The sequence below is a fragment of the Aegilops tauschii genome, chromosome 1, assembly GCF_002575655.3.
Source record: "Aegilops tauschii subsp. strangulata cultivar AL8/78 chromosome 1, Aet v6.0, whole genome shotgun sequence".
NCBI classification, from domain to species: Eukaryota; Viridiplantae; Streptophyta; class Magnoliopsida; order Poales; family Poaceae; genus Aegilops; species Aegilops tauschii.
Genome location: NC_053035.3, coordinates 498,659,037 through 498,674,149, shown reverse-complemented (window position 1 = coordinate 498,674,149; position 15,113 = coordinate 498,659,037). Strand labels below are relative to the sequence as shown.

Below are 15,113 nucleotides of genomic sequence, written 5' to 3'. Positions count from 1 at the left end.
CTTCCCCATATTTTCGAATCCCGTGAGATCCGGGATCTGCAGTAACCAATCGCGCCAAAGATTTCGCGTCATAACAACACTCGAAGAGTGCCAGCGTAAGTTCACTCGGCAACCTCTGAATCAATCAAGGCGACTGAAATGAAGCCGAAGTTTCAGCATGGACCTCAAATCCAGGATGAATACTTGTGAAGCACAAGAGTCAAGGCAGGACCAACTTCAACCTTCTCTCTACTCGGACCTCAATCCATTCGGGGGCTAATGACGATGTCATAGACCTAGGGTAGGGTCATATGCCTGACCTATAGGCCCCACCCAAGGTCACTACCCTAGAAGCAAAGACATTCAAAGCACAGCAGGAAGTATCAACTGAAGCCATCGAGTGCAATCCACTCGACCAGTCACCTCACTCGGATACCCCCAATTTCACTCGACCATACAGGAAACCACTCAGAGTACAGAAGACCTAGAGTCACTCAGGATGGCAACGGTCAGGCGTTTACTCCGTAGTCTTAAAGATCATTAATAACACTTTATAGTTGGCGTTACCAGTAACGCCCTATCTTAATGTACATTGAACCCCTGTAACGGAGGATGGCTGGGGTCCTGGCGCACTCTATATAAGCCACCCCCTCCTCTGGGCCAAGGGTTCGCACCCCTTGTAACACACACCCATGTTCCAGTCGACCGCCTCAGGGCACCGAGACGTAGGGCTTTTACCTCCTCCGAGAGGGGACTGAACTCGTAAACTCGTGTGTACAACCTCGTCGTAGCTAGGGCCTCGCCTCCTCATACATACCCCCTATTTTTATTGTCAGACTTAGTACCACGACAGACATCTACCTGTGCACTGTCAGTTATATATGATACAACCGAGCGATAGGGGTTCTTTTCATAAAGAAAAGAAATCGATGGGGGTCTTCGTTCGTTGATGGAAGGCTAATGAAGCGAAATGACCTACGAACTCCCCTTTAATAGTAGAAATTTAATAATGTGCTTGTCTTTGCGACGATGACTCAGTAGATGTGACCTGTGGAAACCCGCGGTGCATTGGATTGGGGTACATCAACATTGACACTTTTAGATGCAGCTTTCCTTTTCTAGTCGGGCCATTTGGAGCTTCTGTAGGTGTTCTTCTTCCTTCTCATTGGACAGACGGGCATACCACAGCTGCCCACTTTGTTTTTTGCATCCAACATTGATTTCTGTAGGTTGATGATCAGTACTCGCGGAGCTTGCAGCTGTATTTACTGTACATGGCATAAAAGAGGAAACCGAACACAAAATTCATGATTACATGGTTACATCGTCCATCAATCAATACAGTAAAATTAATGACTCGTAATTAATTGTCAATTAATTATTCGTTCCCAACTGACCAAAATAAAGCGCGCACATGACGGTCTGGAGGAGCACATGTGAAACAATATCATGTGAAAAAGAATCCCTTATATGTTGGTTCCAACTCTTCTCCAAAATGGGGGTGGTACTAAACTTTCCGCCATGTCATGACACTCCTTTGAGGTTTTCCAAGAAACATTGTCTATATGGGCCTAAAGCCCGTCTACAATTCAGCGCATTCATCATGTACGAATAATAATATGCTGGTAATTTATTTATTTTCTTGATGAATTACATGCAACTCTCTCGCATGGTCACAAAAATAATAATCACGCCTGATGCGAGAACATTTAGTTCTACATGGACATGCTTGAGAGAGTACAGGACTAGAGGGTTCTGTAAATATTTCCAGGTCTTCCTCTTTAATTATTTTGGAACAGCCAGGTGTTCCTCTGGAGTATGAGTACAAGACTCCCACAATCGGAGTTTTTCTGGTTTTTATTATTGTTTCTTTTTCTTTTTCAAATTTGGAAATACTTTTGAAGTTCGGGAACATTTTCTGAATTCATTGTTTTTTATTCACAAAACCTTTTTGAATTCATTAATATTTAACAATTGCATTGGCAATTTTTGAATTTTGGGAAAAAAATAAAACTATTAAACTCTTTTACATGGACATTGTTTGAAATTCAGAACATTGTTTGAAGCCCGGGAACATTTTTAAAATTCACGAACAGTTATTTATATCCGAGAACCTTTTTCCAAATTTGAGAACATATTTTTGAATTTCCAAACTATTTTTCAATTCCGTGTACATTTTTTGATATTGCAAAAAAAAAATTGGTAAACATTTTTAAAATGTATACATTTTTTGAGTTCACGTACATTTTTAGATTTGTAAACATTTTTAAAATGCATTGAATTTTTTAAATTCACAAAGAATTTTTAAATCCAAGATTTCTTTTTTTGCAAATTCGCAAATTAAAGAAACGTACATGAGTAAAACAAAGAAAACACACACCAGAATGTTTGCTGAGTTTCTTCTAGCGCGCAGGTTGCGGGTTGTTTTCAGGGTCCAGGGTGCGCAAGCGGTCCGTTAAGTGGGGCAAGAAGGCCGGCTGATTTGTGCGGTCCTGCGCGAAAGGGCCGGCTCATTTCCGTGGTGCAGGTACCCCTCAAAAAAAATTTATGTGGTGTAGGAGGAAGCTCAGTGGTCTTTGTGGTGTGAATGATTCTGTTTGTTCTAGGAATCCTTGGTCTTTTTTGTCAAAAAAAAAGGGAATCCTTGATCCAGACCCTGAGACTGGAATTAATATCTGTGGCAATCATAAGAAGTCTGAAAAAATAAAGAACTTCATGTTTCACTGTCAATTCACCGACATATAATCAAGTTAAACACTGTACTGTACATGTACCCATCAGCCACCATCAGGACAAGCGTGTCATGCGCTGCAATGTGGTTCAAATATATACAAACTCCTATGGAACTCTATCACAATCTCAGTGAAAATTAGGCCTCATGGCTGAGCTACCTTGTGCCAATCTGCACTAGAAAGGTAGCTAGCAGCTCTAGAATCCACAGAAGTCCTTCAGCTCATCATGCACGTCCTCGTTCCTGAGCTTCGACATGGCCGATTTCTCAATCTTCCTGATCCACTCCTTGGACACGTGGTAGATGCCTCCGATCTGCTCCAGGGACCGGCACCTGCCATCCTCGAGGCCATGCCGCAGCTTCAACACACGCCCTTCTCTCGTCGGGAGCCTGTCCAGAACCATGAGCAGCCTCTCCCTCAGCTGCCTCCGGAAGATGGCCTCCTCTGGATCTTCTATTGATGTGTCCGGGGTCACATCCTGCAGTTTAAACTCCCGTCAGACTCCATTCGCCGTTCAAATTGAATGAGTGTATCAACTGTTAGTTTTGGGACAATGGGGAGTTTTTGCTCTGTTATCTGAAAAGTGTGTACATTTCCATGGATTGGTTTGTTCATTCATAAATCTGGTTTATGCTATGACCGATCAAGATAATGTAAGAGGGCATTTGGGTGGCTAGAGTGAGGGCATACCACGAACTTGGCGTTCTGTCCAGCTCCGACCTCCATGTAGAGTGAAACGACACGACGGGAGCACTTCCGCGCCAATCTAACATTGGCAACGGACGCGCCAACGAAGGTCGCGATCTCCGCGTCTATTGGATTCCTCCCAGTGCTGGATCGAATCGCCCGCTTAGCTTCCCTGACCTTTCGGATGATACAGTCCATCCTTGCCTACACTTGCATAATTCCATCGTCAGTTCCATATCATCAACAAAGGTATATGCTTTTCTTTTCTTGCATGAAGCACAAACTGACACATATTGAAATAGTTGTTGGTTTCAGAGGCATACGGGCAGCTGGATCACTCCAGAATTTTCAGCGAGGAGCGCTAGCATGGGTTTCCTTATCCAGTACTTCACATAGGTTGAGAATTTGCATCCTCTCTGGCTGTCGAACCTCTCAGCGCCATCAAGGACACCCATTTTCCCAGCCTGCATTGTCATTTCCAACGAGGCCGGTTACAAAAGGTTGCTAGTTGCCAAGGTACAGGAGATAAGGAGAGGTTAAATGTACAAGCTTGCAACCTGGAGTAGATCCTCGAAAGCTGTTCCCATTCCGGTGTATGTCCTTGCAATGTACTTGACAAGCCACTCGGTGGTCACCAGTAACCTCTCTCTGCAGCAGTAGCCTGCTTGCAGTCTACTCTTCAGGACCGCTTCATCAACTCCAGCTGCTTTTGCCCACTTATCATAGCAGACCTCCTGCCCTTCCTTCACCATGTTTTCCCTGATCTTCTCAAGGTTTGCACATTCCTGGGAGCACGCACATTCAGAAAACGTTACAGATGAGGACATGAACAATATGCCAATGAGAATACTGATGAGGGGCATACCTTGATAGTCACCAGCAAGTCCGACTGTTCCCGAACTATGCTCCTTCGCCGGCCTGGATAGTTTTTCCACTCAGATATAAATTGACTACTAGTGGACTTGCGTGATTTTCTTGGTTTTCGTGAGGATACTTTTACACAAACCCCGGAGATGTTTTCTGATGCTCTAATTCTCTTCAGTTTCCTCTCTTGGCTTTTCCCGCTCCGAATAACGACCAGTTGATCGTCGTCGCTTTGCTCATCGAGAGGAGTCACCGGGGCGAATTCAGTATCATTCCAAGGGAGTGCAAAATCTGATTCAAGTGAGGTCGGTGTTATGGTGGCGCTGGACCTCGAGGCGTTAAACCATTTCAGAGCTCCAAGCTGTTCAATATGTACAAGGATATCTCTTTCCAGCACCACCAAATCTTGAGCAGCCAAACTACTCTGTAACACATGGATGTTTTGCATCAACAAGTTATACTCCAAGCTGTTGCTACTTGTGTGTGCCACATCCATCCAAGAAGACATGTCCTCATAAATCATGTCAAACCCCGCATTTCTGTCAAGAGAGCCAACAAGTGCTGTTCTTTCTGCATCGACCTGGAATTGACAATGTGGTCATTTTCTGTACCAAAATTCAGAAAAGTAAGGCCACACATGTGACTGAAACAGAGTATGGACCTTTGTTTTTGGCGAGCTGGTTGCCTTGTTCTCTGTAATCTGAAGCAAACCGGATGAAGATGCAGCAGTTCTGGCGATGTCGCCCCGGCGCCGGCAAAGATCAGCGCGCCGATTGAGCAAGAGATGCAGGGCCAGAACTCTCAGGGATTCAGACCAAACTGACCTCCCACTCACTGCATCCAGCACAGAAACAAGAAATTTTCAGATTGCGACCTACCAAATTATCCATCCAAACATGCAGTCATACAGAGTCATTCAGATTTCAGACAAGTATTAACCGTCAGGTAACGCTGTTCTTGCACGGGGAGGAGAATAAGAGAGGACAAGAAGTGAAGAGGCTCGAGCACTCACATCCATGGCGAGGGTGGGGGTGCTTGGGGAGATGGGCCTGCAGCATCCACGGCGAGGAGGAGGAGGAGGACGACGACGAAGGCGAGGGCGAGCAGAAGCACGGGCCGCGCACCATGGGCAGACCCATGGCGCCGGACAGCTGCGGCAATGGCGCCGGTGGGAGGAGAGAATGGGCTAGAGGAAGTGGATAGAGTCGCAGGGGGCCTATCAATCCAGGCCTGCCCTGTTTCTGGTTGGGGCGGACACTTGCGCAGGCGAGAAGAGAGAAAAGATGGGATCTTTTGAGGGTGAAAGTGAGTTGGGATCTTTTTTGTTTCTCTCATGAGATATTTTGCCATCATCTCCTCATATTTAGACATGAAAACAAATTTAATTTATTTTGAAATAGGAGTATAAACGCATGGTCAAACATGAAAAAGTATGTGATGCCTTTACTTGTCTAATACACCCGACGGAGACAACTATTTTGGACGAAGGTAATACATGCGAACATGTTCTATTTTTTAAGTCGCTTGGGTTTAATTCTTTGTTCTTGCATACTTTTTTTATTTCTTCTGTTTTTTCTTGACTTGACAGATGCTCGTTCATTTATTTTTTGTGTAGTTTGGCATTTGCACAAACTAAGATTTGCACTTTTTGGGGGTGCAGTTTCGGGTTTTAGAAATGTGTACCGGAGATAGTTTGCAATTTTGAGAGGCTGGAATTGCAAATAGTTGTTTTTGTGTTGTTGTGGATTTAGAAATGTGCAATTCAGTAGATTACAAGTTTTTTTTGTCTAAGTACTCCCTCCATTTTCATATGTAGTGCGTATTAGTTCTATACTACTTCATCGGTTTCTTTATATAAGGTGTATTTGTTTTTTGATAAAATTCACAATGTAAGATGCATTTATTCTAAATTCTCGTAATTTCCTTTTTATCTCTCCAGAAAGAGGAAAGTAGCTCTCACATGATTGACTGTATCTCTACTTGTATCAAAATAAGGAAACTATCTCTCTCTCGATTTTTCTAGACTCACTGATTTACTTGCCACTAACCAACAAATTTTCCAAGGGTAATTTTGTCCTAACATCTCTATAATTATGTGTCTTGATCATCGTACTGAAAATAGTACGTCTTACATAAAGGAACGGAGAGAGTAGAATTCAACCACGTAGTGTGCATCAGCTACTTTGGACAGAAATTACTCTCAACTGGTCACGGGAGGTGCAGCAACATCCACATGGATGTGTACAAAGAGTGTGCAGGCAGGGTTATTATGGTGCAAAAGTGCAGCTCCATGTCATGCCTTGATTTTTTAGCTACAAACCATGTGCACTGCATATTGAAACTGAGCGAGTAGTTATTTTTGACTCCGTACTTTTTTTAGCTAGGCATGACTAATTTTTAAATTGTCGAACTGTTAGATTACAATGTGGGATGGGTATTCCGACTCTCTTGAACATGTATTTACATTATTATTACTTTGAAATTCTAGGTTTGAAAATGTGCAATTTGGGTAGTTTGCACTTTTGAAGGGAGAAATTGCATATAATTGTTCTCATGCAATTTTGGGTTTAGAATTGTGCAATTCAGTAATATGCACATTTGTAAGCCTGAGTTTACACATATACTTTGCTTGATCTGGGGGTTATAAATGTACAATCAAGTAGTTTGCACTTGAATCCCTGCATTGCATAGATTTGTGTTTGTGTAATTTCGTATTTACAAATAAAATATAAAAATAAAAATAAAATAATTGTAATTTTAGGTTTAGATATAGGTAAATAGGTATTACAATATTTACTTGATCCTTTCAAGTGTGAACATGGGAGAAGGAAAGGGGAAATAGATTATGATCTAGAAACACTCCACATGTCAGATGTATAGTTAATTAATAGCTTAATGTGAAGAAAAAATGTGAAACCCTGACTAGTTCAGATAGTGCATTACATCACAGAATAAGCAAATAATTTCAAATGGCAAACCTACCAATATAGTTTCCATGAAATCATTGGTGACTCCAACTCTTATGTCAACCGTGTGCCTAAGCCACTCACGAGTCACAAGTCACTTGTCCCTTATTGTTGTCAAATCATTGTTGTCGTTAGCTCTGGCGGTAGTGTCGTCCTCTTCCGACAACACCACCTCCATTTCCAGTTCTAGTACATTGTTGTGGGCTTAGAGAAGTCCCCAGAAGCGTGGCTTGTAGTCATATGAACTTTCAAGACACAAATGTGGTGCTCCATCCCACGACACTATAGTACTTTATTTCACAATTACTTCTTTTTTAAACTAAGTCTAAAGAGAAATTCCATTGATCATGAAGAAGGTTGCCCGTTAATAAAATGAAAACGGGTGAAAACCATCACAGCACACACACTATGAGAAGAGGGAATCTGTTGAGGTTGACTACCGGTGTCATCATCATCATACATCGTATTGGATACTTAGACTTCAACTTCTCTTACAACCATTAGTGGAGCGATCCTCAAAAACAGTCGCCAAACAATCGGTAATACACGTTAGTGATAAGCAACTCCAACTTTGATGAGGAGCATCAAAGGATAAATATGTAGCGTTCACACTAATCAATACTCCCACAATGACCACCCTCACATGTATGATCGTTAGCATCGAGGCACACCATGACATTTCCTACTCCGCAACAAATGGTGAAGCGCGAAAGGCCAATTGGACATGCCATCAAAGTTGACTACCGATACCCACGCCACAGTGCAACTCTCTACTGGACGCCCATCCTTGTTGCCAAACAAATCAACATGCAAAGGATCTAAGGAAGCATCCTCTGTATCCATGTAGACAAGCAACCAAACATATGCCCCTCTAGTAGGCCTCAACTCCAAATGATTTCCCTAAACCTTAGACGTCTAGCGGAGGAGAATATGATAGCCACGAAGTTTCAGTGACGCTCGCAGAAAATACCACAACCAAAGCAATGATTTTTTTCGTCGTACCTCGTACCCCTACTACCACCAGGAGTAGGTTGGGCCACCTCCCAACAACCATCAACACAAGCACTGGCACAGAGCTTGGGCCGGGCAAGATGAAGCAATTTGTACCTAGGCTACCATTATATGTCCCAGGGTTGTTGGGTGCATGGTAGGGGGGTCACTCCTGGGATGGCGGGCCATGGCCTGCTTTTTTCAAAGTGAAGCTTCGCCATTCAGCACAGGTGAGCTTCTCCACGCCGCTCAACCTCCCCATAATTGCATCTACCCTAGTAGGCCACGGAGATTTTGGTTGATTTTGAGTGAGTCCAGATGAGGGGTTAAAGTCACTACTTTTGTGGTTGATTTTGAGTGAGTCCAGATGAGGGGTTAAAGTCACTACTTTTGTGGTTGATGTTCCCATTCTTACACAGATTGCAGATCATACTAAGAAAAACATAATGCGAAAAATTCCGTGCATATCCGTTGGAACTAATATTATTTTAGCACATACAAGAGACATACTTTTTGTTACAGGATGTGGATCAAAACAAACATAAATTAGACACATTTGATGTGAGCCAAGCAAAATGCTACTATGTCAAAACCAAGTGCAAATTATGCATGCGATGTAAGCTAGTTGTTGAACCTAGGAACATGAAGACATATTTGGACAAGAAAGAACCAGTAAACAAACATTGCAAAATTCAATGTGATTTTTTAAAACTTCTAGAATTTTCTATTCATTACATTGATAATTGTTCCAGCTATTTAATTGAAAGCACAACATGCACTCTAGAAACCCATATCGTCTTTAGAGCTACCCGCCATGATATTTAAGTAACTAAAATATACACAAACACATACATATATTTGCACTTAATTTAAGCGGCACAAGTTAATTTTTAAACACATTCATCTTATACTTTTCCAAATATGTAAGAATTCGATTTAAACAATGTTATTAAGACATGCTTGTAAAAATTAGATCTTTATAAGGTTAAGATCATATGTTAAGAGAATGAGTTATTAATAAGTAAAAAAAATTAGTGTAAGTAAACAATGCTCACATACACAGGAGTGGAGGAGTTCCACTGGCCCACGTGGTCCTTCCTGTATGGTCCTCCCATAAAATCCGCTATCAAGGACGCAATCAGCAACGGATTTGTGGTGGTTGCTTCCTCAATATGCGGCACTAGTGATTTTGTGTTTCAGCAGTGAAGTCTTATTCTATTAAAGAATGAGTGTCTTATGTTGTTCTTATGATTTTCTCCGTGAGTGTGAAATTCCAGGCAGTGAATCGATGTGTTGTTCATGACGGTGAGTTGGGATCTGTTGTATGCATCTATAATAAGACAAACAAGTACTCCACGACTTAGGAGGCCATAGACTCGTGGAGACAAGGACATATATGTGGTCATCGCTACCCCGAAACCATATCACAAAACGTTGTTTGTCTTGAACGGCCATGGGCGATACTAAAAACCACACAGATGCCATGTTTCGCAGACTCGGTGATCAGAGTGTCCCAGTTGTCGGTGGTTTCGTGTTTGTATTCCAATATGGTTGTGGTTTAAAGGAACTATAAAAGTTGTACCTCACCCAACATGCTACCCAAGATGAACGGAGTGAATTTTAATCCCTCATTTTTCCACTGTGGTTTGTTCTCACCCAAGTTCATCCAGTTCCCACTTCCAATAGAATCTCACACCATGCCCATAGAATATTACAGTCGACATGGGACTGTCACGACGATCTCGGTGATAGATGAGACTTTGTTGAGATAGGTTTGGTTCTCCCTTAAGATCCCCATCAAATATCCAATCTACATCGACGGTCGAGTGGTTGCATTCTCAATCGAAGGCACATGTGACATTGCATGCGTATGGGTGGGGGAGTCTTATTTAGTTGTAGATCAGGTGTCTCCCGGGGTTGCTCATGATCATCGCGTGTGTGCGAAATTTTTGCAATGTGACTCAATTAGTGTAGTTCATAATGGCGATTTGAGATCATTTGTAAAAGGGTGCACCTATAATAAAATGCTAGATTAATCTCCTATTTGGCTGGAGGTAGTAGACCCATGGAGGCAACAACATATCTATGGTCATGGCTCCCCTAAAACTATCTCCACATATTCATATCATATTGTGGGAAATGTGCATAACTAAAAACAACATAGAAGTATCTGTCACACCGTCATGATGCACTCCTCCTATCATTGAAGTATCACTTTCCTCTCCTAAGACCACACCATCTTCCTCAATTCCTTCTGATATAGTCAAATCCAAAAGATCTCAGGTAGGGGTCCCGAGCTGGTAGCCTTGGTGCCATGGTAACAAAGGCATAGGATTCTCCTCAGGTTCGGGCTCTCTCGAAGAGATAGGACACTACTATTGGTGCAATATTTTCCCTCTTGTGTTTTGGAGATTGCTGACAAAAACAAGCATGCATGGACTGATTTGTTTGCTAGTGCATACAGAGAGAAATAGTCCATGCAGAACCGAAGAGAATGTTGTCTCCGGTGTCAAGTTCGAGGAACTTCACTGAAGAATATCTGCGTTGCAGAGAAGACTGAGCTACATCTGTTGAAGACATGTAGAGGAGAAGATTTAAGTGAAGGAGTTGACCACTTAAAATGTATTGCTGAAGTGAAGCAATTGGTTCGGAGCTATTGTCCGAAGAAATTAACTGCAGCGAATGGAAGTCGAAGACAAAGTGAAGACGTAGTATTCATTTCGTTGTTATTCTTTCACTTATTTGAGTCATAGGACCTTCGTACTATTAAGAGGGGTATAGGTTCTCAAAGTTAGATCTGCTGTGATGCTTAGCCCAAAACCTATGAAAGATGCGGGAGAAATCTTTTATGCTTCGAATAATTACCTGGCAGTAGTAGACGTTGTTCTTCCTGCTGCAGGAGATACCTTTCGAACTGAGGAGTTAACTTTACTTGCTCCACAAGTAATGGTACCATTGTGCTCAATTTCCGACCGTTGGACTCGTGTCATTCGGCCATTGGCTGCTCCACATGTCCATTCCGGCCATTTCCCATCAGGGAAGGCTGCGGCTATAAATAGCCACCCCGCTCCAATGTTGTTCGTTGGCTGCTTTGCTATAGATTTCTGAGAAGATTGATTGAGCATCCCCTCTCCGAGTGATTTGAGTTTAAGATCCACCAAGAGAAAAATCAAGAGCCCAAACTTAGACAGTGGTAGTGCATCACAACAGTTCTGAGTTAGAGTTCTTGTACCTATTACTCCTGAGAGCTGCGCACTCTCTAGACGGATAGGTGTCGGCTCGAGTGTTGAAGAGTTGTTGTCCTCACTGAGCTAGATCTTTAACAACCAAGAGTGATTGTGGTCCGCGAAGGTCGACCGAAGGTTTGGAGATCACCGACAAGTATCTACCAGAGTCAAATCAGCTAGAGTCTGATCAGCTCTGAGTTGAAGGAGAATAGGGGGAAGAGAGTTTATCTTCCGTGTTAAGTCACAACCCCTCCAACCAGACGTAGTCCTTTGGCAGAAGGGAGAACAGGTCTACCAAATCTCTCTATCGCCATCGAGCACCACTGGTTCTATCTACTTCACTGCGTTACCTTCAGCAGTTTACTTTCGTGCTCTGTGATGATAGTTTGTCTGATCTGTTCATATTTGTTGCATATCATTCGTGCCAATCATTTCTGTTATTCCCTTCAGTTATCTTTCATTGCTTCTCATATTGCATTTTCATCATTCAGTGTAATTTGTTCAGTACATTCGTTTCCATTCGCACTTGTCATATCTGGTGTGTTGTCTGTCGGTGTCAAAACCGGCGGATCTCGGGTAGGGGGTCCCGAACTGTGCGTCTAAGGCGGATGGTAACAGGAGGCGGGGGACACAATGTTTACCCAGGTTCGGGCCCTCTCGATGGAGCTAATACCCTACTTCCTGCTTGATTGATCTTGATGATATGAGTATTACAAGAGTTGATCTACCACGAGATCGTAGAGGCTAAACCCTAGAAGCTAGCCTATGATTATGATTGTTGTTGTTGTTGTTGTCCTACGGACTAAACCCTCCGGTTTATATAGACACTTGAGGGGGCTAGGGTTACACAGAGTCGGTTACAAGGGAGGAGATCTACATATCCGAATTGCCAAGCTTGCCTTCCACGCAAAGGAGAGTCCCACCCGGACACGGGACGAAGTCTTCAATCTTGTATCTTCATAGTCCAACAGTCCGGCCAAAGTATATAGTCCGGCTGTCCGAGGACCCCCTAATCCAGGACTCCCTCAGTAGCCCTTGAACCAGGCTTCAATGACGACGAGTCCGGCGCGCAGATTGTCTTCGGCATTGCAAGGCGGGTTCTTCTCCAAATTCTGAGTACCTGTCGAGTAGTGGCCGGCTTCCCATAAATGTTGCACTCCTTGGCTTCTGCGCCCAATAATGGCTATCCTCCACGTGCCGAGCGAATGCGAGAAGTCGGGGCATTTTTACACTTGCCACCCTAACCATGTGAGTAAATCGTCTATTTAAGGAGACGGGGATCCTCAAATCCAGATCACACCATCCTCCCCCGGCAATTATCCATCGGAGCGCGCCCGGAAAAGTCCATCCCATCATGGCCGGCCATCGCAGCTCCTCCTCTCGCTCCCGTAGCCCTAAGCCAAGCAATTGGAAGAAGTGTTCCATCCCCCATAGCCAATTAGTAGAGTTACAGACCCAGGGGTTTCTCCCTCCAGCGTATATGGTCCCCGTTCGAGCCGGACTAGCCACTTACAACGGCGGGGAGCAAGCAGAGAGCTTTCCCAACCCATCCATGGGGAAGCGGGTATGCCTTGTCCCTTACTTATTAAGGGGACTTGGATTTCCAATCCACCCGTTCCTCCGCGGGCTCCTGGAGTTCTACGGCCTCCAGCTGCATAACTTTACTCCCGCCTCCATATTACACATCGCTGGCTATGTCGCCCTTTGCGAGCTGTTTCTGGGCTGCGAAGCTCATTTCGAGCTATGGAAGAGGCTATTTTGCCTCGTACCCCGTACACAGGAGGGGTCAATATATCAAGTGGGTGGAGCCGAGATATGGCGCATCGCCGGGACAGGATACCTGTCCGGTACTCCGAAGAAGACATCCGAAGACTAGCCTTCGGAGTGGTTTTATACGGAGGACGTCCCCCTTCCGGAACCTATTCGGATGGGCCTTCCTGAGTTCAATAACGCCCCTTTGAAGAAACGCCGCAGTTGTCGCCCTCGGGGCCCCCAGGAGGAAGATAACGGAGAGGTACTTTACCTGATGGGCCGGATAAAAACGCTGGCCAAATCAGGATTGACTATAATCGAGGTTATGTCAATATGTATAATGCGGGGGGTGCAGCCACTTCAATATCGGGGACAACCCATGTGGCACTTCAATGGAGAAGACGATGCCACCTGCTGCGGTCGTAAGGGACCGGACTCCGTCGCTGCTCTAGCTAAAATACTGTCCGATTTATATAAAGGAGAGGAAGAGGAGTTCATCTGCATTAAGCCACGGGATGGATTATCCATGTACAACCCCCCAAACTGGGTGAGCTGCTACTTTTTACTCCGATCCTTCCCGCATTCTTCGTCATAAGTATTTACCTTGCTATTTCATAGCAGGAACTACGAAAAGCTGTGAGGGAGATCCACAGCCCGTCTCCACAACCAGAGGACCCTGACCGGGCCCTCGACCCCGGACTCGAAGAAGATCCGGACACATTTGTGGAGCTCATCAACAGGACGTTCTATCAATTAAGCGCGACGGTGCCTCGGTGGCCATCATAGCCGATTATCCTGAACTGCTCCCTGCATCGCATGTAAGTAAAACCGGAGTCCCAACTTCCGAGAAGGATCCCTTTTTTTGCACTTCACCTACCGCACACATATGGTGTCTTACAGGGAAGGTCCTTGGGACGCCATGCCGAACCCGCAGTGACTCACGAACAAGGGGCACCGAAACCGGGTAGGCTTAAAAGGAAGGCGGTCAGGACTGAGACGCCGTCGCAGAGGTATGAAAAAGAACCCCGCTCCATGGTTGTCGTCTTTTAAAATATAACACCGTCCATGGTTCCTGGCAGGAAAAACGCTCGCCGGACCATATCTAGAGAGCCTGCCGGCCACGCATCCACCAGCCGGGCTCCAGAGCCGGACTTAGAGGCAGACGCTAACGTAGGGCCAACACCAGATGATCCTCCAACAGAGGATGCGCATAGGCTGTCCGCTACGAATTACGAAGTGGAGAGTGCCATGAATCACAGGCGTCGCCGGGCCGTACTCCACGACGCTTGTTTCTCTCAAGAGGCGTTCGATGCCTTCAACACAGGAGACGCATACATCCGAGCTGCTCGAAGTGGTCTTGCCAGAGCCACGGACCAGTATGTAAAGGATATACGGGTAAGAAAATCTAATAATTATGTATATCAGTAGCCCCTGAGACTTGAAACAGTTGGCACAACTGATTTAAGGATCATTGTTTGTGTAGGTTCTTACAGAGAAGAATACCTAGTTGTCTCAAGAGCTGGAGGAGTGCAAAGCCCAGCTACGGGCCGCAGTTGCCGCAATGAAGGAGTCCGAGAAGGCCCCATCTGGTAACACTTGTTTTTATCGAAAAGAATGACATGTACCAGTTAGTATTCGGCATGAATGCAAATCTAACAATAGATTCTGCAGATGATCCTGGAGTGAATCCGAAGGTCGTGCGAGGGGATGAGCAACATGCTCAACAACAGCTAAAGGCTGGCGAGCGTGTGCTTACGCAGGTTAGGCGGGAGAAAAACGATCTCCAAGATGCCAATACCCGGCTGGGCGTTGAACTGAAAGTTGTTCGGGGCCAGCTTGCTGACTCCGTAAAGGAGAATAAGAGGCTTCGACGCGGCATTTTTAGTAAGTGCTTGAACGAACTTTCATAGAGTTCG

At 44.5% G+C, this 15,113-nt stretch overlaps 1 protein-coding gene across 1 annotated transcript; it reads right to left on the bottom strand.

Annotated features, from left to right (window-relative positions):
- Positions 1-2,697: 2,697 nt before the first annotated feature.
- On the bottom strand, positions 2,698-5,536 carry LOC109752513 (RNA polymerase sigma factor sigC). Its single transcript, XM_020311403.4, has 7 exons — positions 5,275-5,536; positions 4,924-5,096; positions 4,264-4,842; positions 3,956-4,183; positions 3,722-3,862; positions 3,402-3,602; positions 2,698-3,189 (listed from the first exon to the last, which is right to left on the bottom strand). The coding sequence occupies exons 1-7, from the start codon at positions 5,399-5,401 to the stop codon at positions 2,908-2,910; spliced, it is 1,731 nt and encodes a 576-aa protein (XP_020166992.1). The 5' UTR covers positions 5,402-5,536; the 3' UTR covers positions 2,698-2,907.
- Positions 5,537-15,113: the final 9,577 nt, after the last annotated feature.